At 37.6% G+C, this 23,856-nt stretch overlaps 5 protein-coding genes across 8 annotated transcripts; 4 read left to right on the forward strand and 1 right to left on the reverse strand.

The window, feature by feature from the left end:
- Positions 1 to 309: 309 nt before the first annotated feature.
- Positions 310 to 1,298, reverse strand: LOC147279003 (uncharacterized). The gene is made up of 2 exons (XM_086251269.1): positions 1,100 to 1,298; positions 310 to 599 (listed from the first exon to the last, which is right to left on the reverse strand). Exons 1-2 carry the CDS (start codon positions 1,233 to 1,235, stop codon positions 361 to 363), a joined length of 375 nt encoding a protein of 124 aa, XP_086107395.1. The 5' UTR covers positions 1,236 to 1,298; the 3' UTR covers positions 310 to 360.
- Positions 1,299 to 1,483: 185 nt separating this feature from the next.
- Positions 1,484 to 4,151, forward strand: LOC147279004 (methyltransferase). Its single transcript, XM_086251268.1, has 9 exons — positions 1,484 to 1,609; positions 2,100 to 2,201; positions 2,291 to 2,322; positions 2,690 to 2,832; positions 3,033 to 3,099; positions 3,184 to 3,264; positions 3,346 to 3,491; positions 3,657 to 3,736; positions 3,905 to 4,151. The coding sequence occupies exons 2-8, from the start codon at positions 2,147 to 2,149 to the stop codon at positions 3,694 to 3,696; spliced, it is 564 nt and encodes a 187-aa protein (XP_086107394.1). The 5' UTR covers positions 1,484 to 1,609; positions 2,100 to 2,146; the 3' UTR covers positions 3,697 to 3,736; positions 3,905 to 4,151.
- Positions 4,152 to 9,566: 5,415 nt separating this feature from the next.
- On the forward strand, positions 9,567 to 14,045 carry CRY3 (cryptochrome 3). The gene is made up of 13 exons (XM_086250734.1): positions 9,567 to 9,980; positions 10,342 to 10,481; positions 10,583 to 10,807; positions 10,900 to 11,025; positions 11,158 to 11,232; positions 11,362 to 11,478; positions 11,578 to 11,624; positions 11,940 to 12,016; positions 12,233 to 12,308; positions 12,437 to 12,506; positions 12,652 to 12,775; positions 12,948 to 12,997; positions 13,502 to 14,045. Exons 1-13 carry the CDS (start codon positions 9,578 to 9,580, stop codon positions 13,718 to 13,720), a joined length of 1,749 nt encoding a protein of 582 aa, XP_086106860.1. The 5' UTR covers positions 9,567 to 9,577; the 3' UTR covers positions 13,721 to 14,045.
- Positions 14,046 to 14,409: 364 nt separating this feature from the next.
- LOC147279006 (Tetratricopeptide repeat (TPR)-like superfamily protein) lies at positions 14,410 to 16,810 on the forward strand. Its single transcript, XM_086249513.1, has 4 exons — positions 14,410 to 14,514; positions 14,614 to 14,759; positions 14,989 to 15,183; positions 15,384 to 16,810. The coding sequence occupies exons 1-4, from the start codon at positions 14,509 to 14,511 to the stop codon at positions 16,804 to 16,806; spliced, it is 1,770 nt and encodes a 589-aa protein (XP_086105639.1). The 5' UTR covers positions 14,410 to 14,508; the 3' UTR covers positions 16,807 to 16,810.
- A 589-nt stretch (positions 16,811 to 17,399) lies between these two features.
- On the forward strand, positions 17,400 to 23,807 carry LOC147279007 (integral membrane metal-binding family protein (DUF2296)). Of its 4 annotated transcripts, none has more exons than XM_086249515.1 (6): positions 17,400 to 17,540; positions 19,835 to 20,128; positions 20,620 to 20,764; positions 21,974 to 22,083; positions 22,538 to 22,961; positions 23,142 to 23,807. In XM_086249515.1, the coding sequence occupies exons 2-6, from the start codon at positions 19,868 to 19,870 to the stop codon at positions 23,423 to 23,425; spliced, it is 1,224 nt and encodes a 407-aa protein (XP_086105641.1). In that variant the 5' UTR covers positions 17,400 to 17,540; positions 19,835 to 19,867; the 3' UTR covers positions 23,426 to 23,807. The 4 variants fall into 4 exon arrangements, with proteins under 4 accessions (XP_086105641.1, XP_086105642.1, XP_086105640.1 ...); XM_086249516.1 differs by lacking the exon at positions 17,400 to 17,540 and adding an exon at positions 19,433 to 19,752; XM_086249514.1 differs by lacking the exon at positions 17,400 to 17,540 and adding an exon at positions 19,434 to 19,711.
- The last annotated feature ends 49 nt before the right edge of the window (positions 23,808 to 23,856 follow it).

Consider the following 23,856-nt stretch of genomic DNA (forward strand, 5'->3'; position numbering starts at 1 on the left):
GAAACTATTAGCCTTTTCAAATATTCATTGACCTACAACGGGATACCAGACTTGCATAACAGGGAATGCATTTGGCTTAATGAGCACATACAAGCACGTTTAAATACGAAACAAACACGTTTGAACATGACAAATTGCCAAATTGCGGCGTAAAATTAAGTGAGAGTTGCTGCAAAGCATGATCTTCTGTACAGATATCTCATGACATAGTTAACACTATCATCTAGGCAGGTTTCTCAGAAAATTCTAACTTCTCACATAGATTTTGATGTCCAAACAAAACAATCAGAAAACAATTTCCAGCTAAAACAAAGTTGCATATCCCCTGATTGACAAAAAATGGAGGAAATCAGAGGGATGTCAGCCAGGGCCTACTTTGGGAATGTCATAATGCTCACTCAGATTAGCCAGATACTGATTGAATTCCTGAACCCGATCGCGATGTGATTTGTTGGCCATCTTGGCAAGCTTTTGAAGTTGAAGCTTCTCTGTCTGCTGCAGATACCGCCTCTCCGCCGGTGTCATATAATCATAGGCCGCAGCCTGTCCTATGCCACCATCGTTCTCAGCATCATCCCTTGGCAACACTGCTTCTCTACCTATCACCCTCCAAAAAGAAAATTGAATTCTCCATAAGCAAAAAGAAAATCATAAATTGATCTAAAACGAGACAAATGATGCAAGATTAATGCAGGATATGAGACACGATGAAACCATATAACCTTGCATCTTGTATTCACTAATACAAAACATTAGAAGCAAGATTAATGCTCCACAATCTTCAATGGACCAATAAATTGAAGAATTCTCTAATGTGGGACAAAATGTACAATATTAATGCGGGATATTTTAGCATTCAAAATTGTATGATTAACCTTGCATCTCCTATTAATCTCGCATGTTTTCAACTAAAACCCAATCCCCACGAATTATCAAATTAAAAGAGCATAAAAAAATATTATTATATCTCAGATATACGGATATACCATAGAGATTAAGTGATTAACTACATCTAAAAATTAAATACCAAATTACTTTTAATAAATAAATATTGGAGTGAAATAGACAAGGAGGGAAGGACTGCAAGTCAGCAACCAACCTGTTGAGGCTTGAGCCAATTGTTGCTCATAATGTTTAATGTGTTTCCTTTTCTTCTTAATCCCACCTCCTCTCACGTCCAAGGCTTTGCCCTTCAGCTTCAGCTTCCCAATTACCACGTTATCGTACGCAGACATTGTTGCCGCTCCGGAGAGAATCGAAAATTTGATCAAAGCACCTTTCAATTCTGCGAATATATATACATGGCCGAACGTTCTAGAACCGAGTCGAACTCTCCCTCCCCAACCGGAGAGCGCAATGCGGTATGGGCCTACATCAATGGGTTATGGGCCTTCTGGGCCTATTGGGCTTTGCTTCTTATCCTTCTCTTCCGACCCAGAACCTCCTCTACTCGATTCCAACGGCTACACCAGCAATCTGGAAACTCTTTTTTCTGTTTATTACACCCATTTGTTTGATTTTGCAGTCTCTTTTGTTTGAAGCTTCCAGCTGCTGTTGAATTCTCGACGGTTTCTTTTACCGCCGTGAAAAACCGTTGCAAATTGTCTGGGTATGCAAATATCAGTATTCTAGTTCTATTTCTCTGTTGAACCTTTCTATTATATTTGGTCTCATTTTTAAGTTGCTGCTAAAAATTTGGTCTGTCATATTATTATAGTTTTTGGCTTTTTGCCAATCAAATAATGTAGTACTTATTGTAGTTATTTGATATTTTTTTGGTCATGACATGTTGAACTTTGTGCATATTAGGCTTATTAGCCCATGATTTTATCTTTTTTTTTTTTTTTTGGAAATTTTATTTCTTTGAAGGTTTTCCTGTCAAATAAGCAAGAGTGATTTTGGGTAATAATCCCACAAAACCATGTGCCCGCATTTTGTGTTTTATAAAATGGAAAAAATGGTCAATGTTCATATTTTCAGTGAGGGATGTCACTAGAGTGGTTTTAACTTTTACATTCAACCAGACCTAAAGTCTTCACCACATTCTTATTTCTTAACCCTGTAATGCATTGTCCCCTTTTTCCGTTTTTCCTTTCCAGGGTAAAGTTTGTTCAAGTTTAGAGCTTTTGTCTCTCTTCCCTTATAAATGACTATTGTGCTTAGTGCCTGTTGTCACACCAATAGCTCTGCTCTTCCTTCAGGTAACTGTTATCTCAAAACCCTTGTGATTATTGATTATCCTATCTCAAGTTTGCCCTTTTATGAACTTGATTTTGTTTGAATTTTTCAGGTAGAGGTTGTAAATACACAGGCCAATCAGTGGTAAACTATCTCCGCCTCAGTTTATTTTAAATTTTTTTGTGATGTATATTTTTTACATATTAATTTGTTCATACTGAGTCACTGATACTACATCTATCTTAGTTCGGTTTATTTCATCGTGAAATAGTCAAAGTTTTGTGTATTACCCCGCAACCCATTTATGAGTAATTGGCTATATGCGTGTTCAGTTCATCTTAGCAAATGAAATATCAGTTTGCTAAATGATTTGTATTTCGTCAATCTTTTAAGCAATTGAATATGTGTTTCAGTGTGGGCTACGTTATTAATTATAACACATCATGACACCTATTGGACCTTGAATTGCTATTTTTTCTTTTTGATTAAATGTGATCTTGATTTTGGGCAGAGAGCACTTCCTATACGCATAATATCAGTAGGGAAAAAGAGATCACAAGGTGTGCAACTCGTAGTGGACGAGTACATTGAAAGGCTTAAGCTCTACTGTAGTGTTGATGATGTTCACATACGGAACAATCCTAAAAATGCACGGTACTGTACATCTTATTTGATCTAAAATCATCACAATCTTTTTACTTAACATGAATAGGTACATATCCTTATCTTAGATATGTATGGGCCTCTTTTCTGCAAAGTTATGTACACAAGGAGAAAATATTCATATTGAGGTTTCATTTCATCTGATCATATCTTTGTGCTAGAGTTAAAATTAGTTATCTTGTGCATTGTAGTGATTGGAGGGCTCAGGTTGATCATGAAGACAGTGCTGTCATGGATCTTATCAGGTCCGATGATTGGGTACAGTCTGAGCATCATTTGGTTAAACTGCCAAAGGGATTATACTTGTTTCTACATCGTTATTTTTTAATCTTGTGCTCGTAGGTTGTGCTGTTGGATGAGCGCGGGAAAGACATAGGGTCCGAGCAGATGGCTGAGTTGGTGGGGGATGCAGGAAACATTTCAGTATGAATGACTCATTTCAGTGATTCTTCATATGCTTGAAATTCTTCCACTCTTAATGCATATTGTTTCTCTTTTCTGTAGGGAGCTTCAAGACTATCATTCTGCGTTGGTGGACCTTATGGTCATGGAAAACAATTGCGAGAACGTGCTAATGTTTCAGTGAAGTTGTCTTCTATGGTTTTAAATCATCAAATTGCATTACTTGTGCTAGTAGAACAACTCTATAGGTAAGAATTCTTTGTTCTGGAGCTGCATATGTTGACTTCTTATTTACTGAAATGATGGCTTGTAAATGTATTCAAGGAAGTCATTTTCTAACTTAAAGCAAATATTAAGGATGAAGGACCATCATTAAAATAAAGAAGTAACACATGTTTGTCAAATGACTTCAGGTCGTGGACCATTCTCAAAGGACAGAATTATCATCGTTAGCCTTTCTTTATCATGGTGGACCATTCTGTAATGCCAAAAGGTATTTCTTTCTTCTTCTGTTGCTTAAGCTTTCTCTCATATGCTACAGATATGATTAGTATTTGATAAAATAAGTAGAAGCATTGTTCAGGATGTAGTTCACTGCAGCAATACAAACTATGCTTTCATTCATTTTCTTTGTAAAATGACTTTGGTTCAAACAATGTAGGCCATCGACAACATATGAGAACACAGTGGATTATCACGGTTGCGGCTTGGGATTGTGTTTGGGCTTATTTCTGGAAGTCCTCATGTTGCATACCTATCCTTTTAAGCCATTGGAGTTAGCTCAAGTGGTGAGGATGAGTTAGGATTATATCACGTCCAGGTTCAATTCCCTCCAATGTAATAAAAGATAAAAAATAAATAAATTGGTTTGTTGATGTGAAAGTCATAATACTCTTTTCTGACTCTTTTGAGTAGGGCTGGGTTCGGTACGGTTACCGAACCGATTGACCCCAACCGACCACCGAACCGACACTGGTCGGAATGGCCAAATTCGTCCCGCCTCCGCCTCCGCCAGGATCGGTCAACCGACTTTTCGGTATACCGATATATTGATCGGAACGGTTCGGTCTGGATCCATTCCGACCATTGTTATTGGGCTTCATTTGGGCCAAAAATATGATTATTGGGCTTCGGTTTGGGCCCAAAATGTGAGGCTTTTTATAGGTTTGTGGTTATGTTTTAGGCCAATTTCTGGGTTTAAAACACATTATGGGTAGTTTTAAACTCATAAATTGGGTTAAAACATTTACACAATTATACAGTCAAACTCACAAGCAACTTAAGAAAATAAGTTAAATAAAATAAGTAAATAACCATACCATTAAAATGTTTAAACATACTTAACATTAATTCATTACAATATCAGTTTGTTGAAAGTTCAAATTACAAACTATTATCAAAATAAAAATATAGTAATATACATAACTAAATAAAACTTGCCAACAACAAGCATGCACTGCATGCCAAGCAATATTCTCAATTTCTCATCAGCAACCGAGCAAGTTAAACCATTCACAAAAATGTGACCTTCACCAACAAGCAACCATTGACCATTCACTAAGATTGGCAGGAACCTAACCTTCATCAGCTATCAACAAATTAACTTTTTACTATCAGCAACATTCAATACAAATCATGAGCAGGAACATTCAAGAAAATGCATGTCAGCTACAATATTATTGCATACCTTGAGCAGCAACATTCAGCAGTAACCAACTTCATGCTACTGTTGTTGTTGAGTGTGAACTAGTGCACACTGCAAAAAGAAATCAAAGGCATTAAAGTTTAAAGTTTAAACAATCAATCAACAACAAAAAATGCAAGCTACAAGCAGCAGGATACAAGAATGTAATAAACCAAAAATGCAAGCTATAAACAAATAAAGTAATCAAGTATTAAACTTAGTAACTTACTGTATTGAGTGGATTCTAAATCTTCAAGTTCCTTGTAGAATTCCACTTCCTCATCAGCTGGCTCCTTGTAGAAATTGAAATCTTCAGCTCTAAGCCAATCACTAGTACACACTAGTGCCTCTACCATTTTGGGAGTCAAGGAAGCTCTAAAGGGATCTACAATCCTCCTACCCAAGCTAAAAGCATTTTCACTAGCTACTGTTGAAGTTGGGATTGAGAGTATATCTTTTGCAACCTTAGCAAGTGTTGGATACCAAGATTGATTCACCTTCCACCAATCTAAGAGATCAAAGTTATTGTTTTCTAATTTTTCAAAAGGGTCACTGAAATACTTATCAACCTCATTGCTAATCTCTGCTGCTTCTTCCTCCATTCTTTTCCTTTTGAGTTTCAACTCAAGTCTTGAAAGTCCACTTTCTGGTGCTACAGGCTGGCTGGAAGTTGGAGGCACTGGGACACTGCTGCTGCCTGCCCCTCTGTACTCATTATACAGATTCAACAAGCACTGTTTAATCTCACCAACAACCTGTGAGATCCTTTCAGCATCTGCCCCAGTCTCCTCAAGCACTGTTTTGATGGCTTCAAGTTTGTATCTAGGGTCTAGGACATGGGAAACAAAAACCAATTTGTTCAAGCCTTCAAAACTACCCCAATACTTATTGAACTTGGTCAGCATGGATTCTGCCACCTTCATCAAAACCAGATTACTATACATTTGGGTTTTTTCTATGATTTCTATTTGCAACTCAGATAACACAACAAACAATAGATGAGAGGTAGCAGTTTTGGTTGCACTTAAGGTCAGTGTAGCATCATAAAATTTTTTCAGAAAATGAACAAATGCATCTGCTTTCTCCCAATCTTCATCACTTGGGGGCCCCACCCTCTTACTGCCACCACCCTCTTTCTCATTAAAATAATTCACAAAAGGAGCATTCTCCTCTGCCATCCTTTTAAACACCAATTTAAACTTAGCAGCCCCATCTAGCATCTTATAGGTGGAATTCCACCTAGTTACAACATCCATGGGCACATTGCTCATTGCCCCCTTCTTCAACACCACACAATACTCCCTAAACTTGTCTAACCTTGCAGGACTTGAGTGAATGTATTTGGCACAGTTTCTGATTGCCTCTATTGAGCTAGCCAGCTCCTTCAACCCATCCTTAACTATAAGATTGAGTATGTGACAAGCACATCTCATATGTAAATACATCCCATCAAACATCAAATTATTCATCTCCTTCAATCTCTTGGCCATGTATTCTACAGCCCCATCATTGGCAGAAGCATTATCAACTGTAATGCTAAAGATCTTTTCAATCCCCCAACCTCTCAAACAACTCCCCAAACACCTCCCTATGTCTTCACCTTTGTGACTTGTGATCTTTGTGAAATTAATTATCCTTTTGTGTAATTTCCACTCACTGTCCATAAAATGGGCAGTGACCACCATATAGTTAATGTTTTGGACACTTGTCCAAGTATCAGTGGTGATACTAACCCTTTGATCACCTATAACACTCATAATTTTAGCCTTCTCCAAATTGAATAAGTCTAAGACACCTGCAGCAACCTTCTTCCTATCTGGTATCTTAAACTTGGGACACAAGTCAGATATCAGGTCCTTAAAACCAGCTGCCTCAACCACCCTAAAAGGCATTTCATCCATTATCACCCACCTAACAACCTTCTCCTCAAGCCTTTTTTGATTAAATGTATGGGGAACCAATGGAGCCCCCATACCGTCTTGTGTTAGAGTGGATTGGCCTTTAGGAAGAACATTTCCCTTGTAACCAGGATTGTTTGGACACTTTTTCTCTATGTGATTCCTAATACCAGTTGTCCCATTGTGTTTGGCATGGGCAGGCATTTCATGTTTGCAAGTGTTGCAAACAGCCCAAGGATACATGACCCCTTTTGAATTTTGCTTGGTAACTTTGGTGCAAAATGACCACACATCAGAACCCCTACTCTTCTTAGCCATCACTGGTTCAGACTCTCCTTGTTCATCTTGGGGTTCAGGTTGGTTACTTTCTGGTTGGTTACTTTCTGGTTGGGGTATGGGTGTAGGACATATAGGTGGAGGTATTTGTGTTGTTTGGGGTGGGCCTGAGGTTATACTAGGAGCATTTACACTAATAGAGGCACCCTGTGTGTTTGATTGGTTAGACTCCATCCTAGACTCTATAACAAAAGTACAAAACACAACAAAACACAACATAACATACATTAATAATTATTTAACTCAAACCTTAGACTCTACAACAGAACATAGTCAACATACATTAATCATCACATATTGGTAGCAAGCATTTGATACATACTAACTTACTAAGCAGATTAATCATGCATTATAATTTATAACTTATATTATAAGCAGATTAATTATACATTATAATTTATAACTTATAGTGGTTGCTTATAAATTTATACTTACACGTTGATAAATTATAGTCTTATACAATATACACTCAGCATTCAACAATATCAATATGTATTATGTATTTATGTATAGTTGTATACACTCAGGCACTCAGCATTCAACAATTGCATACACTCAGCAAGTCAGCATTCAACAATACACTTTAGAAGTTTAGAGTCTTAGACTTAGTAACTAACCACTTCAGCAATGCAGCAATGCAGCAAGCACTCCCTACTTCAGCAAGCACTCATCAACTAGTTCCTACAATACAAAATTATTCACATTGTTAGCAAATCAGCAATCAATCATAAACATTAAACAATGTGAATTGAAACCTAAAACCCCTTAATTTTAAAGTTTAAAAGTTTAAACCCCAAAAAACCCAGTTTCCCGAAACCATAAAACCCTAAAATTCCAAGTCGAACTTTCAATTCATGATTGAATTGAACTAATTTAAACTTTTAAAGTCCAAACACCCCCAATTTAAAACCCCAGAAGCCCCAATTTTCCGAAACCCTAAAACCCCCAATTTTTAAAAACCCTAAAATTCCAATGTGAAATTTCAATTCATATATCACGAATTGAATTGATTTAAAAGTTTAAAAACCAAAAACCCCCAATTTTAAACCCTAGAAGCCCCAATTTCCCGAAACTCTAAACCCCCAATTTTAGAAACCCTAAAATTGTAATTCAAAATTTACATGTCGTGGTGGTCTTACCTCTGGTGGTGGTGGCGTTTGGAACTTTGGAGTTTGGATGTTATGGTAGTTAGGGCTGGGTTCGACTTGTGGTGGTCTCAGATGAACAGAAAGAGAAGAGACAGAGGGAGATCGCAGAGAAAAAAGACAAAGAAGAGAGATGAGAGATGAGAGAATAGAAGATAGATGAGAGATGAGAGGTGAGTGGTGGCGTTGAGCGGTGGTGGTGTAGGCTGAGATGGTGGTTGTGTGGTTTGTGGTGTAGGCTGAGATGCAAAGACGAAGAGAGAGAGAAGAGAGTCGAGAAGGAAGACCGAAGAGACAGAATGAGATGATTTAGGTTTTAGGTTTTTTTTTAAGGATCTGGTGGTGTAGGGTGCATGATAAAGATCTTGTACCCTACATCCAACGGTAAATTTTAAATCAAACAAGAAAAAAAAAAAAATAATAATAAATATATATACTGTCGGTATCGGTATACCGACGGTTTACGAATTTGTCTACCGCCTTCGCACCGCCCCCTCCACGGTTCGGTCATATTACCGAACCGATTAGGCGGTCAGCCATCGGACCGGTGTAAATCGGTTCGGTTACGTCGGCTTCCGGTTGCGGTTCGGTTTTTTCGGGCTACCGACCCAGCCCTACTTTTGAGTAATGTAGTGGATTAATTGAAACCTCAACGAGAAAGAAATTACAGGTATCAACACATTGAGAAGTTTCATGATGATCAGTTCTATAAAGTCTTTACCCATCACCTGACAATGTTATAATCCATTGCATCTCCCCGACCATTGATCATTCATGTTTAAAAGTAGGAAACATAATGAAAGTTAAATTTAAAAATTTGGGCTTAAAAAGGTTCAACTATATCCTTAAAAAAATAAAATAAAATAAAATAAAATAACAGTAGGTTCAAGAGTGCTGCTATTTGAATCCTCAAATATGCTTTCTAAACTCCTCAAGTTTTGTCAGCATCTTTAGAGAGAGCCAGAGAAGTAGGAAAAGTTTTTTTTTTTTATAATTTTTTCTTTAAGGATAAAAGGGACTATTAAGCAAATATTTTTAGTGTAAATAGTGGCACACAAAAAAAAAAAAAAACAATAACGATGAAATTACCGCCTTTAATAACGGACTTAACGGTAATTTTGTAAGGAAATCAAGTCCCGCCGGTGGCAAACCAGTCATTTTGTCTTCATTCCACCGGCTGGCAAACCGCCACGTTTCAAATTCCACTCCCTGTACACGTGTCAGCAACCCAACTGCTCAAAACTCTCTCTCTCTCTCTCTCTCTCCATGGCATGGCTGTTCTTCACTCCTCCATCGCTCCCCACTCTCTGAAAAAGCTCATCTCACACCCAATTCCAAAACCCACGGCTCCAACCAGAATTCTCACTCGCTTCCAAGCCATGAGTTCCAGCTCCAAACCCGAACCCGCTGCCACGGTCCACAAGGTTCCGGGTCTGGACCCGGAGGAAATAGAACGTGTTGCGGACCAAACCTTTCAGAGGTACTCGTCCTCCTCCTCTGTGAAAAGAAACGGCAATGGGGTGGCCATCGTTTGGTTCAGGAACGATCTGAGAGTGTTGGACAATGAGGCTCTGTATAAGGCTTGGGTTTCGTCAGAGGAGCTTTTGGCTGTGTATTGCGTCGATCCCAGGCTTTTTGGTTCTACCTATTACTTTGGTTCTCCTAAAACTGGAGGTACCATTTTTTATATTATTATTATTATTTTTTTTCATTATTGATTTATTTGTATATGTGTTTTAGTTTGTTGTTTTGGAACTTTTGGCTTGTGTATTGCATATGGCTTTGAGATTTACACATAATGCAATTTAGACTTTAGATGTGGTCATTGACATCTTCCTTCCCAAGAGAAAAAAGGGAAAATTTCTGTCAAATTAGTGAATAAGTTAAGAGAGCCTTAGCTTTCTTTTCACTTGGTCATTGGCCTCTTGCTATCAATTGGATAATAGCTTTTCTTATAAGTTTTTGTGTTATATAATCTAAGGGTGACATAGAATCATGCGAATTGAAGATTTTATCAAATTTTGTTGTGTGGCAGCGTTGAGAGCGCAATTTCTCATCGAATGCTTGGTTGATTTGAAGAAGAATTTAATGAAGCGGGGTCTTAACTTGCTCATTCAACATGGGAAGCCTGAGGAGATTCTCCCTTCTCTCGCAAAAGCCTTTGGAGCCCATACAGTTAAGTGATTTCCATACTATCTGATTAGTAGAATGAGTTCATTATGATTTTTCATCTTATTAAAGCAGTAGAATGTTGGTATGTAATCTAATCCACTTAGGTATATGCCCAAAGAGAAACTTGCAGTGAGGAGCTGAACGTCGAAAGATCGGTCAGCAAAGGTCTTCGACGAGTCGTGTTACCATCACCTTCAGAGCAATCCACTAGGCCTAGTTCTACAAACAGTCCCAAGTTGCAACTTATTTGGGGTACCACTATGTACCACATAGATGACCTCCCGTTTGATATCAGCGGCTTACCAGATGTGTATACTCAGTTTCGCAAGGCATGGACATTTTTTTCTTTTTATTTCAACCCATATAAGCAGGGGAGGTTTCCTCTCTTAGCTGTGTTTGTTGACGGTACCATAACTTGCAGTCCATTGAAGCGAAATGCATGGTCCGTGGCTGCATCAGAATTCCAGCATCTCTCGGGCCACCACCCAGCATTGGGGACTGGGGATGTATTCCTTCGTTACATCAGTTTGGACTTCAATCTCAAAATGTAGGTGCATTCCAACATACATACACATGTACAGGCATACATATATTAGGAGATTTGAAAAGTTTTCTTACAAAAACTTGAGAAATGAAAATGACCATTTTCCTTCTTTTTTTTCCCCTCCATTTGATGCAGGTAAGTAAAGGAATGAAGTTTGTGGGGGGTGAAAGTGCAGCATTGGGCAGAGTAAATGAGTATTTCTGGAAGAAGGCAAGGAAATCAATAATTTATATCTATTGATGCTCCAAAAAACTTACTTATTTTATATAATATTCAAAGGAATAATGGTAATACAGTAATTTGGTCATCTAACTTATTCTCTTGATCATGCATGTGTAGGATTTGCTAAGGATTTATAAAGAGACCAGAAATGGGATGTTAGGACCTGATTATTCTACAAAGTTTTCTCCATGGCTTGCTTCAGGAAGCCTTTCTCCTCGTTTCATACACGAAGAGGTTGAAATTCTTGAGTATTTTCTTCTTTTCACTATATGACTACATGACATTGAGAAAACTGAGACTAATCTTTTCATGGGATCCAATTGATTCCTTAAGGTCAAGAGGTATGAAAAAGAAAGGCAAGCAAATAATTCCACATACTGGTAATTCTCTCTCTCTCTCTCTCTCTCTCTCTCTCCCTCTCTCTCAGTTGCATGAACTAGAATGAAATTTTGGATGAGAAACTACCTATCACTTTTATCATTTTAGTGGTGGTGAATTTATTTATTGAAGATCCATTTTATTCGGCGGAAAGGAGAAATGGCTTAGGATGGATTTGATGAACTGTCAATATATAGTTCCCTCTTGGGCCAATGGTGGTATAGATATAGATTCTTGTTAATGCACTAGAAACCATTCTTCTAGCAGTGCTGAGCTTTTTGTTTTCCCTTTTCTTTAATCTATGTTTAACATGTCAGGGTATTGTTCGAACTGATATGGAGGGATTACTTCAGGTTTCTATCAGCAAAATATGGGAATTCCCTTTTTCATTTAGGTAAGTATTGATGTTAGTTGATTGCTTTATATTCAATCATGTCAAACTATCAAGAAAGGGGAAAAAAAAAGTAACTGTTAAATGAACAGTTTGTTGCTGGATAGCAAATGTGAGCCACTTGTTTTAAGATATCATTGTAGAGGTTTCAGTTCAAGTTACTTCTCTTCTATTGGTAGTCAGGTCAATCTTGTTTTTTTTTTTTTTTGCTTTCTATAGGCGGACCAAGAAAAGTGGAGAATAGATGGAGCCAGGAAAAGACTTTATTTGAATCCTGGAGAGATGGCTGTACAGGGTACATTGTTTTCCCTAAGAGTTAGATGATGAATATTTGGTCTCCATAATCTCAAAAAATAAAAAATCTGTGTACTAGTGTTTTGTAATTGCTCTGGTATTGATATTCAGAGCTTGATAAACCTCTAGGTACCCACTCATAGACGCCAACATGAAAGAGCTGTCAACCACTGGATTCATGTCAAATCGAGGAAGGCAGGTAATTCCAAATTAAACTATCACTATAACTGGTAAATTTATGCATTACCATCATACAAATTCTTGTTTTAATCTTAATGTTATAATTTCCTGGGAATATTGGACATAGTCTTGAGGATAACTAATTGTTCATTATAACTCTACAGATTGTATGTTCCTTTTTAGTTCGAGATATGGGTATTGACTGGCGCATGGGAGCTGAATGGTTTGAGACATGCCTCTTGGATTATGACCCTTGTTCCAATTATGGGAATTGGACCTATGGAGCAGGTGATTTCAACTTCATCTTTTTATTTACTTTCATGTGTGCATGTTTCTATGAACACTGCATGTATTAGTATGTGTCCATCTAACTTTTCTTTAACTGCAAGTCAGTGTTGGATGTTTGCATTTTCTAAGGTCTATAATTCAACATTTCCATAATTTTTTTCACTGTGTTTAGGAGTTGGAAATGACCCCAGAGAAGATCGTTACTTCAGCATTCCGAAACAAGTAAGTATGTCAATACATTGTTAATTTCCTTTCACTTTCTCAATGAAGAGTAAAGTAAGACCCAACTTTGAATGTCAAATGCATGTGTAGAGTTTTTCATAATTTTTAGATGAATCATATTTTCCTCATATTCTTTTCAAATTTAAGATTCCATTTGGAGTAAAGAAAATATTGACCTGCTCCCTTGTAGAAAGCAAGCAGATGAACCAATTAAAGTAGTCCAAATTACTATTTCTCGTCACTGTGACAGAAAGCTGCATGCATCTAATTGCTTGCAGTAGCAGATATATAAGTCATTATCCAACCTCTGTTTGTTAACGAATCCAATCTAGCTCCCGTTTATGAGGAAAAGAACTTTAGAATAAAATTTCAGTTCTCAAATTGTTTGTAATTCTGGGCCAGTTTTGTACTCAGGCCTATATATTTATGTAGCAAAAGTTAATATGGAACTACAAGAGCTTTTAAACACTTCTTGTACTTACAATGCCTCTTATACCTTTTTAGGCGCAGACATATGATCCTGAGGGCAAGTATGTAGCATTTTGGCTGCCACAACTACAATCACTTCCAAGGGATAAAAGGAACTCTCCTGGAACGGCATACATCAAGCAGGTTGTGCCTCTCAAGTTTGGGAATGCCAGTAAGTACCAAAACCCGGACAAGGCCTCCACTGCAAGAGGCACAAGTTTCGGAGGAAGACAAACAAAAGGGCGCGGGAGATGAATCTGGGAAGAAGGAAGAAGATTGCACATTACCTTATCATTTTTAAAGTATAGCGAGAATAAGGTTTAGAGTGAGTCCAATTATGAATAAATTGAAACATTGGCATATGAGTTGGTATTTTAAATTTTAAATTTTTAGTTTGGTGTTTGCCTGTTTGGGTTGGCATATGAGTTTGGTGATTGTATATTCTTTTTTCACTGTATTGTTTGCATCCTTCATTGTACAATTGATTTTCTCACTCATAATGCTTTGCATGTGGATTATTTAAGGGCCTTTGTAGCGTTCCCTCCTTAATATAGTTCAGTGATGGAAGTTGTTTATTTTATTAAGTTTCAAAGGGTCATTCTTATAAAGATTAAACAAATTGAGTGGTAGTTGGTGCCCTTAGTAAAAGCTCCTTTTTTTTTTTTGGCCAGGAGTAAAAGCTCCTTTAAATAGTATAAATTAACTGAATAGTAGGTACAAGATATTAAATATGGGTTTTGTCCAAAAAAAAATAAAATTAAACATGGTTAAAAAACGACGTAAGCTTTGTAAGTCGAGATGGATGTCGACATGTCGTTGAACAGATTGAGTCCGGAATTGAGACCCGAATCAAACATCTCGGGTCGAGCTTTGATTCGCCTTTAGATCCGCGCCTTCGGTTCTTCAACAGAAATTATCCATCTGCACCCTCCGAACACTAACGCCGTCAACAGAAGAAGAAGAAGAAGGAGCGGAGCAACAATTCCACATCTTATTCTTCTTCTCTCTCAAAAAACCTTCAACTTCTTCTCAGAAAGCCTCCAATGGCGGTGAGTCAAATCCCTAATCTTTCTCTGTCTCTTCGGGTAACTTCATCGTATATTTTATTCGTATCGACGATTGTTTGTTTGTTTGTTTGGGTATGACAGTTTGCAATCGCCTGCGGAGAATCGTCGCCGTCCCACATTACCCTTCTTAGATGTTTGAATCGAACTATCGACTCCATTAAGGAGAATGTTGCTCACATCTTTGCCAACATTCTCTGCTGCCAAGCTAACTCTGATGCAAACGCCAGGTAGCTTATCGTTTCTAATGTTATTCTTACTCTGCTGTTTGATTGCTGAGAAAACTGAGTAGAAAAGTGAAAAAAAAAAAAAAAAAACTAAACAAGTAATGAAGATGATATCATTCATTGCTAGAAACCTCATTGTGCTGTCCAATTCCATCACATCTGCCTTTCGTGAAGATATAATAGAGAAAACAAAATTAATATGGTCTCTGTGCTCTGTATTGTACATATGAAGGGATTGTGTGGGTGAGGATCCACTTCCATCTGCTTTTGAGGATTTCATGAAGAAATGGGGTGAGAACTACCACTTGAGTGCTCAAAATTGGTTTCCAAAGAATAAGAATTCTGACGATAAACAGGACCCACATGCGGTTTTCAATGTGTTGGATTCAATGCTGAAGGATAGTTTGGAACGTCTGAAAACGATGAGGTCAGCTTCAGTCTTTGTACTCCTTAAGATCAAATTCAAAGTTTTATCATAGTATATATCCCTTGTTGGAGAGACTGTCAAATTAGAGTGTTTAATTCTTTTCCTGATTTTTGTTTGTTTGGTGAAGCAGTGCTCTCAGACTAGAGAAATTTTTATTGAATATATTTCCATGATTTTGTTAATTATGTGAAAATCTGCAGAGAAGGCATATCTGTGGCAAAGATAGGCCTTCTGGGATGCACTTCGGAAGCTAACTACACGGAACGCATGGGCATCATAAGGGGTTTATGCATGGATGGTAAGCTGGGAGCGGCTTTTTGGCTTCGGAGAAAAATGATAAAAAAAGGCATTGTTCCTGATGTATTGACACACAATCATCTTTTGAATGGTCTGTGTAAAACTGGCGACTTGGAGAAGGCAGATTGGCTTATTAGGGAGATGTTAGAAATAGGTCCCTCTCCCAATTGTGTGACATTTACCACTTTTATTAAGGGTTATTGCCTTCTTAATGATGTGGATAAAGCTCTTTATCTTTTCTCCATGATGGCTAACAGCCATATCAGGCCGAATAGAGTTACTTGTAATATACTTGTGCATGCATTGTGCAAGAAAGGACTCGTGGAGAATGCTAAGAAGCTTCTTGAAGAGATATTAGATGATGATAATGACAAGACAACATCAGATATAATCACCTCAACTATACTTATGCATGGTTATTTTCAAAATGGAAATATGGTTCAGGCACTTAGTCTTTGGGATGATGTGGTCCAAAAGAATACCCAAGTAGATGTCGTTTGTTATAATGTTCTCATCCATGGATTTTGTTTGAGTCAACACATGAACCTTGCTTATGGATACCTTTGTGAGATGACCAAAAGAGGATTACTTCCTGATGTTTTTACTTATAATACACTTATAAGTGCTCTTTGCAAAGAAGGAAAATTAGAGGAGGCTTGTCACATCCATGGCATTATGTCAAGAATGGGAGTTACTCCAGATCAAATTTCATACAAAATAATTATTCAGGGCCTATGTATTAAAGGAGATGCTGTCAGAGCTAATGAGTTTCTTCTTTGTATGCTAGAGAAGTCAATGGTGCCTGAGCCTCAACAATGGAATAACATTATTGATTGTTATGGAAGATATGGGGATCTTAGTAATGCATTCTCCATTAAGGATCAAATGTTGGCTTTTGGTGTTCAACCAAATGTATATACTTACAATGCTTTGATCCACGCACAAGTAAAAGGAGGAAACATTATTGGTGCTCTTTCTCTTAAAAAAGAAATGCTTGTGTCTGGTCTGTTTCCTGATGTGGTCACTTATAATTTGTTGATAGGTGCGGCTTGTAACATAGGGCACATTCTTTTTGCAGTTAAGTTATATCATGAAATGCTGAGAATAGGATTGGATCCTGATATAATTACTTACAATGAGCTAATCAGAGGGCACTGCAGAGTAAGTAACATGAAGGAGGCAGAAGAGATTTTTGCAAAGATACAGGAATCTGGTTTACCCATTGATCATGTTCCATTTCAGATACTTTTCAAGAAGTACTGCAAAATGAGGGAGCCTGACATGGCATTTGACGTTTACCAGAAGTGGCTTGCAAGGGGAAAATGAGTTGTCCTATTTAATAAGCTTAGACCTTGCATAGGCCGATTGGAACATTGCTCCTAGAGAGCAGGGCTGCATTTTGGCATCAAGTCAGACTTCTTGGATCTAAATTGTAAATTCCACAGAATCCCTTCTGATAGTGCAGTTTTCTACTTGTGGCAAAATTGAATCGTTTATATGGTTTTTCTGGAGGTATGTGTTTCCTCAAATGTTCTATCCACACTTAGTGTGTGTGTGTGTGTGTGCGTGTTTTTTTTTTTTTTTCTTTTTTAAAGTGTTTGGGTTTTGGTTGGTAATCCATGGAAAGCTGGACTACAAAGCTTTGCTCTAACATTCAAAAATTGTTGAGTGTTATGTTAAAACTTGATATATTATTCTGGGACGGATGAGAAAGTTCTTGGTCAATTCTAGTCCATGTCAGCTTAGGGCTTCAAATTTTTGGGTTAATATTTTTGTGAGTTATGTGGGCCACTGACTGTTCTGTGCAAAAATCTTACAGGATCCTGCAGTTAACAGGTGGGCTGATAGTGTTCAGTCTTCTGCTTCATGGTCCTGCTCCTAAAACTGGGACTAAATCTGATAATTCCTTTCAAGGAAGCGGGATGCTTCATATGTACTTGTGAAGGTCGGATGGGCCCAAACATCCTACAATCTGGACCATCATTTTAAGGACAAGAGCCTGATGCAATGGAGTCTATTCAACAAGACCTTTGTCAGAATCTTCACCTATAGTTGTTCAGGTTGGTCTATTCAATCAGTTTTACTTCCGACTTATATTGACCTTACTTGAAACACCAGTTTCGGAATTATGGTTCATCTTTTGAGAGTCATACTTGTTGATAATGCTCTGTAAATATTTAACCTTGTTTAGGGATGCCTGAGTTGTTGATGATGAGATTACAGTATAATTGAGTTAATTTGTGTCTGAATCATCACTCTGAGCAGTCACATTCTAACGCATCCTGATTAGTGGGGTTTCTGTAAGGTTTCTTTTTTGTGTTGAAAAATTATAGATAACATGACTGAACTCGTATTCAAACGTAACAAGAACAACATCTTTATTTTTGAACGATGTATTATCATGTGCTGGTGTTTGTTCGACATATACGGCAGAGATGGATACATGATTGATTGCCTACATGCATACTCCACCTATCTTTCATTTTCTATTCATCGTGATTGGACAATATAATTCCTCCAGCTTAGGAATATACAATAGATTCTAGGTTCTGAATTACTTTTTTTTTTTGGGCCATTAGGTTCTGAATTACTTGAACTGAGCTGATGATAGCTAATCTTTCACAAAAAATTGCTTGGCATTTCAGATGGAAGAGACACTTGCGAAATATTGAGGAAATGACCATTTCATCCTTCTTCTTTTTTCTCTATTTAAACCCCATTGGTGATTCATGAAGCCAGGGGGGAAACCAAAATTCAAAGGAAGGAAATTTACTGCGAAGTATTAGATTTTAGTTTTAAACTTCTCATTGTTAATAGCAAAAAAATGTGGCATATTGGTTACAAGTATCCATAAAAGCTGAGAATAGCCATAGCCATGACCACGGATTTCAAGTCATTCTTTGTTGCACAATTCTATAATGGCAGTATGGTATTCGGCCTTGAAATGTTTCTGTCTTTCTGATATATTGTTGGCATCAAGTGCAACTTTTGATTTTCTTAAATGCCAAGAGGGAACCAGTAGGTTGCTCCCATGAAGTAAACTTTATGATAATTAAGTTGGAGAGTTGAAAGTGCATAGGCAAAGCATTAGTTTATTCCTTGGTAGACCATTGAGAATACCTTTTGGAGCTGTGAGAGGAAAAGAATATAAGGAGATTAAAGGGACAACAACCCCTTTTGCTAAGCTTTCAGTCCTCCCAAAATTGAAAGGAAATCTGAAATGTCTGAAATGTCTGAAATGCTTTCTTTTGTAAACTATTTTGCTGTTGTACTCCCAAAACCAAAAGTAAAGATTCTTTTCTTTTCCTTCATTTGAGAATATTTAACAATCAGAAAACTAATGGTTTGGAAAGTGAAGGGAAGTATATCTCCAATAGAAAAGGGTATTATATTAAAGGGTAATCTTGCCAGATATCTAGTATAAGTTTTGTAACGTAACATCTCAGATTCTTTGATAAAAGAATATCCAGATAGATCTTAACTTACAGCCTAGTTCTTTGTTCAATTTGTCAATTCTTTCACATGAAATGAGATCCATCATTACTTAAAATTTGAAAAGAGATGGGAAATTTCATAAAATGACCTTTTTGAATGAAGGTTAAGCTATGACCCCAATCATTTCGACTTTTTTCGGACGTAAAGTAATCAAAATGTCAGGATTATAATCAAAGTCGATATGAGGAGAATTTTGGTTCGAAATGCACAAAGAGTAAAGTAATGATTTCTTAAGCTTAAAGCAGTTTAACCTACATTTAAAACAAGTCATTTTATGAAAATTCCTGAAAAAATCTTGAGGTTAAAATTGGGTTAAATAAGATGAATAGGTAGAGAGTAGAGTTGGGTACTGAGTTGAGTTAATGAGCAATTAAATTTGGAGGCGGTTGGAGAGGCATGGGAAGGCAAATAGGGTATGGACCCGGCTCCGCGTTGTTGGCGCTGCGGTGTGCGCGTCTCTCATTGCGTGTGAAAAAAACTAACATCTAAAAAGCAAGAATTACGAAAATAAAGAAAAAGCCCACCCCCGATTATTTTGAACACCGCCCTTCCTCGACACTCTCGTCTCTCACTCCACCGCCGATACTCTCTCTCTGCGCATCATCGTCATCGTCATCGTCATCTTCATCGATCAAATTCAAAGCTCTGCTTTGCGTTCCCCTCACGGACTTCTCTTCTTTCTCGATTTTCATCATTACTCTCTCTCTCTCGGTCTCTCCGAGATCTGAAAGCGAAGGTTGATTCAAGCTCTCTCGATCTCCCATCACTTTCTTCAAGGTCCTCATAACTTTCACAATTTTTCAGATCTGATTTTTTTTTTTTCTATGTATTTATGCTGCGGTTTTTATTCATCTTACAGAACGAGGAAGGAGAAATTGAAAGGACCAAGGGAATGGCGGAGGACAAAAGCGACGTCGTCGGAGAAGGCGCGAAGAATCACTTGGCTCCCGCTACGCCCGTAGCCAAGAAGAAGCGCAAGGGAATATTCTCCCGAATGTGGAGTGGGATCTTCCGATTGCACGGCGACGATTTCGAGAAGCGCCTTCAGTACATTTCCAAGGAAGAAGCCACTGTCCTCGCTAGAATGAAGCGGCGATCCCTAACTTGGAGGCGCATGACCAGACACCTCATTATCTTCTCCGTCCTTTTTGAGGTATTGGATGTCTTGCTCTGCTTTGTTAAGCATATTCATATACACACCCATCAATTTGGGGTGCTCTGTTACACTACCTGACTTGTTTGGCTGATTAAGAATTCTGACTTTTTGGTGCCAATAGTAGTTCCTTTTCATGTCCATAAAAGGTCTTAGAATCCACTACAACCGTTACCAAATTTCTTGGAGTATTGAGTTTCAGCTAGTTGGGAAGGTGATGGCGTCAAAATACAATGTTGTTTGTTACACTATCTGGGTTATTTGGCTAATTAAGAATTCTGACTTTTCGGGGCAATACTACTTCATTTTCATCTCCATGAATGGTCTAAAAATGCACTTTGACCATTATCAAATTTCTTGGAATATAGACTTTGAGCGAGTTGGGCAAGTGATGGTATCAAAGTACACTGTTGTCTGTTACTTACTCTTTTGTCATTTTCCTTATTTTTTGTTTCTTCCCAAAGATTTTGTTTTAAACCCTTTAATTTCAGGTTATTGCTATCGGTTATGCTATATTAACGACAAGATCAACTGATTTAGATTGGAAGATGGGGGTGTTTCGAGTTATGCCGATGTTTCTTTTGCCCGCCTTTTCCTCTCTTGCGTATTCAGCATTCATGAGCTTCACAAAGATGTGTAAGTGTCTTAAAATTTACAACTTGCTTATCTTTTGTAGGATAGATAGGTTCAGTTTTATGTCATGTGGTATTTCCAATTATTATTTTTTAATATTTTTATAACTTCTTTTTCAAAAAGTATCTGGTTCCAATTTTGTTTTAATATTTCTGATTGTCCTTTTGTTAGGAGGAATTTTGACTTATTTTTTAATACTTGCGTTGGTGGCTTCTTACTTTGTTTATTGAGTTTGTTTGAGCTTGATCATATATTCTTTGTGCACATGGAGTGTAGCTTCTCCTATAATTCCATTTGGAGTTAGAAAGCCATATAAAATTATAAACTGTGCAATTCTCTGATAGAGATTTCCACTTTAAATTATTGGAGTCATTTGCTAGACAACATTTGTTGGAAGTCATTGGGGACCTGTTGCTTTAAACTTCTTTCCTCATTCATGCAGAGTGATGTTTGAATTGCATCCTCCTTTGCATGCAAGAGAAAATGCTTTCTGTATTTTCTTAAATGTTAGCTATAGTAACTTTATTAGTAATTAGAGATGGTCAAATCATACTTTTGTTAAATAGTTTGGAGAATGATGCACACTCTCATAAGAGTTCAATTGATGGAAAATGAGCAAAAACTCACTAAGTTTGGGAATCTTCTCGGAAGTCATTATTGCAATTCACAAATCATTAAACTGTGGAATTTCCCATGGTACTGGTGGCTAGTTCATATGTGATACCTGATCTGAAGTTCAATATTGTTTCCAATGTGTACACATATGGTACATATCATGCATTTTTTTACTAGCAAAAGTCTCTTTCCAGCTGTCCCTATCTTGATTTTCTTGGCATGTTTATTTTTAATTTTGTCTGTTGCGAGTCTATGCTTACCAGCTTTATGCATGCCTGTATTTTAGGAAGAACATACAAAAGCATCAAACATATGGTTTTTAGTAGTCTAACGCCACGTCAGTGTTGTAATGGATCATGGACGGAAAGCTACAAAACTAGATCTATGATGTTAATATTTCATTAGTTTATCACTGTTGATCAAAATGTCTGTTGAATAATTTGGATGTTTGGTGGTTTGAACCCATTATTTAGAATGCATTGAAAAGATAGATTTCTTGCCTTTAATCAATGTCCAATATGATACTGCAAATAAGTGGAGGGTACATGTCCAGTGTTCATACTCGTTTTTATTAACAATTTGTTATCTCAAGTATAGGTGATCGCAAGGATAACAAAACCCTGGAAAGACTTCGGGCTGAAAGGCAAGCAAAAATTAATGAACTTAAAGAGAAGACAAATTATTACACTACTCAACAGCTTATTCAGGTGATGATTAGAAGCGAGTTTTGTTGTTATTATTGCCCTCTTTATATGTCTTTATGTCTCATTATTGAACTCTCTTTGGTGTTTTCTGTTAGTTTGTTGAATTTTTATGGTGTAGGCCTTGACGTATCATTTGGCCCTTCATCTCATTTTATCTCATTTGACTGTGTTAATGGTTGTGTCGAGGTTTTTATATTATATATGCAGAATTGTTTGGAAGAATTCTAGGAACTCATGTAAAATGAACCAGATAATTGAGTCAATAAAGTCAATTGCAATAATCATGACATACTTATTTCTATTGTTGTGGGCTGAATCGTTTGTTTTTTCCTTTTCTCCTTGTTGGGGCTGAGGCTCCTCAATAGTTTGTGCTTGAGTAATGGTATATGTGAAGATGTACCTTGTTTGTTCGCCACCATTTTTTTTGTTTGTGCTTAAGTTATGTTCTTGTATGCAGAGATATGATCCTGACCCAGCAGCAAAGGCAGCTGCTGCAACTGTCCTGGCTTCTAAGTTGGGTGCAGATTCAGGCTTGATATTTCATGTGGGAGATGAATCTAAAACAAATGCCCCAGCAGGAAAAAGCAATGATGTTGAACTTGTCCGCTCTGGTGAACTTCGAAACCGGAAGCCAGTACACACCAGATCTAGTAGTACAGGGAGTGCCCCATTGCTTTATCCTGATGATGATACTCCTCATTCTGTAGGGTCCGAGGGTCCTCAGACTCCTATGGAGAATCAGCTGGTTGTTGCTCATCACAATCCTCAAGCATCATCTCCACAAGATGGAGGATGGATTGCTCGTATTGCAGCATTACTTGTGGGTGAGGATCCAACACAGTCTTATGCGCTCATATGTGGCAACTGTCATATGCACAATGGTAAGTTATCTGCATCCTGTAGTATGCACTCTTATTTTTTCATGTTTTCTTTGAAGCAAGTGACGGAAAGTCCTGAATATGGTGCACCTGCAGACTCATGCACTCTCCTCACTGAGATGCTTTCTTTCAATTTTGTGGTTGTAAGATAATGAATGATTTTTTATTTTTGTGTCTGTGCAGGTCTTGCTAAGAAGGAGGATTTCCCGTATATCACTTATTATTGCCCCCACTGTCATGCCCTAAATAGGCCTAAACAATTGGAAGAGCGCGGTTCTGGTTCTAGCACTCCTAGTTCGGGCTCTTTGAGAGCAGGGGTCGGAAGTGATGCAACAAACCAAGCCAGTGGTTCTTTGAATGACAGTGTAGTCACAAGTAGCAGCCCGGTTGGAGCTGGTCCAGAGATTGAGGAAGTAACTGAAAGGCCTGCGTCGGGTGATACAGTTAGTTTAGAAAAACACGAGTAGGGTGAAGATGTTCTTTTCTTCAGTTAGGTCTTCGTTTCCCTTTGCTTGTAGGTATGGGGCTTATTCTGCTGGATGGATTTATGTGTTTGCCTATATGCTTGGTCGTGTACAAGAAAGCGTTGAAGTTGAGATGCCTTGCCGAGAAACTATGGGGCGTTTATGAAAAACATAGATTACATGGATTGATTGTTATCTTGTACATCTCTTGAGTTTTCATTTTATTATATTGTTGTCTGGTTCGCTTGTCGTTGCTGGTAATGGTATAAAGTTGCGGATAAATGGTCCCAAGTACCTTTCTAAACTCTCCAATTTTGGAAAATCATAACTTTACTGTTGTAATGTAAGTGATACAAGAGGGAATACTACTTGAGTTGTTCAGAAACTGTTACTCTTTGTTTATTTATTTTTTATCCAGGAAAGGATATGAATTA

Source organism: Dryas octopetala, chromosome 7 (assembly GCF_963921425.1).
Source record: "Dryas octopetala chromosome 7, drDryOcto1.1, whole genome shotgun sequence".
In the NCBI taxonomy this organism is placed as follows: domain Eukaryota; kingdom Viridiplantae; phylum Streptophyta; class Magnoliopsida; order Rosales; family Rosaceae; genus Dryas; species Dryas octopetala.

Coding starts and splice junctions, on each gene's coding strand:
- LOC147279004 (XM_086251268.1), top strand. CDS start 2,147: ATGACTATTGTGCTTAGTGCCTGTTGTCACACCAATAGCTCTGCTCTT. Junction 2,202..2,290: donor TAGCTCTGCTCTTCCTTCAG/GTAACTGTTATC, acceptor TGAATTTTTCAG/GTAGAGGTTGTAAATACACA. Junction 2,833..3,032: donor AACAATCCTAAAAATGCACG/GTACTGTACATC, acceptor TGTGCATTGTAG/TGATTGGAGGGCTCAGGTTG.
- LOC147279006 (XM_086249513.1), top strand. Junction 14,760..14,988: donor AACTCTGATGCAAACGCCAG/GTAGCTTATCGT, acceptor GTACATATGAAG/GGATTGTGTGGGTGAGGATC. Junction 15,184..15,383: donor GAACGTCTGAAAACGATGAG/GTCAGCTTCAGT, acceptor GAAAATCTGCAG/AGAAGGCATATCTGTGGCAA.
- LOC147279003 (XM_086251269.1), bottom strand. CDS start 1,235: ATGTCTGCGTACGATAACGTGGTAATTGGGAAGCTGAAGCTGAAGGGC. Junction 600..1,099: donor ATTGGCTCAAGCCTCAACAG/GTTGGTTGCTGA, acceptor GGAGGGTGATAG/GTAGAGAAGCAGTGTTGCCA.
- CRY3 (XM_086250734.1), top strand. CDS start 9,578: ATGGCTGTTCTTCACTCCTCCATCGCTCCCCACTCTCTGAAAAAGCTC. Junction 11,479..11,577: donor CTCGTTTCATACACGAAGAG/GTTGAAATTCTT, acceptor TGATTCCTTAAG/GTCAAGAGGTATGAAAAAGA. Junction 12,998..13,501: donor ACTTCAGCATTCCGAAACAA/GTAAGTATGTCA, acceptor ATACCTTTTTAG/GCGCAGACATATGATCCTGA.
- LOC147279007 (XM_086249515.1), top strand. CDS start 19,868: ATGGCGGAGGACAAAAGCGACGTCGTCGGAGAAGGCGCGAAGAATCAC. Junction 22,084..22,537: donor CTACTCAACAGCTTATTCAG/GTGATGATTAGA, acceptor TCTTGTATGCAG/AGATATGATCCTGACCCAGC. Junction 22,962..23,141: donor CAACTGTCATATGCACAATG/GTAAGTTATCTG, acceptor GTGTCTGTGCAG/GTCTTGCTAAGAAGGAGGAT.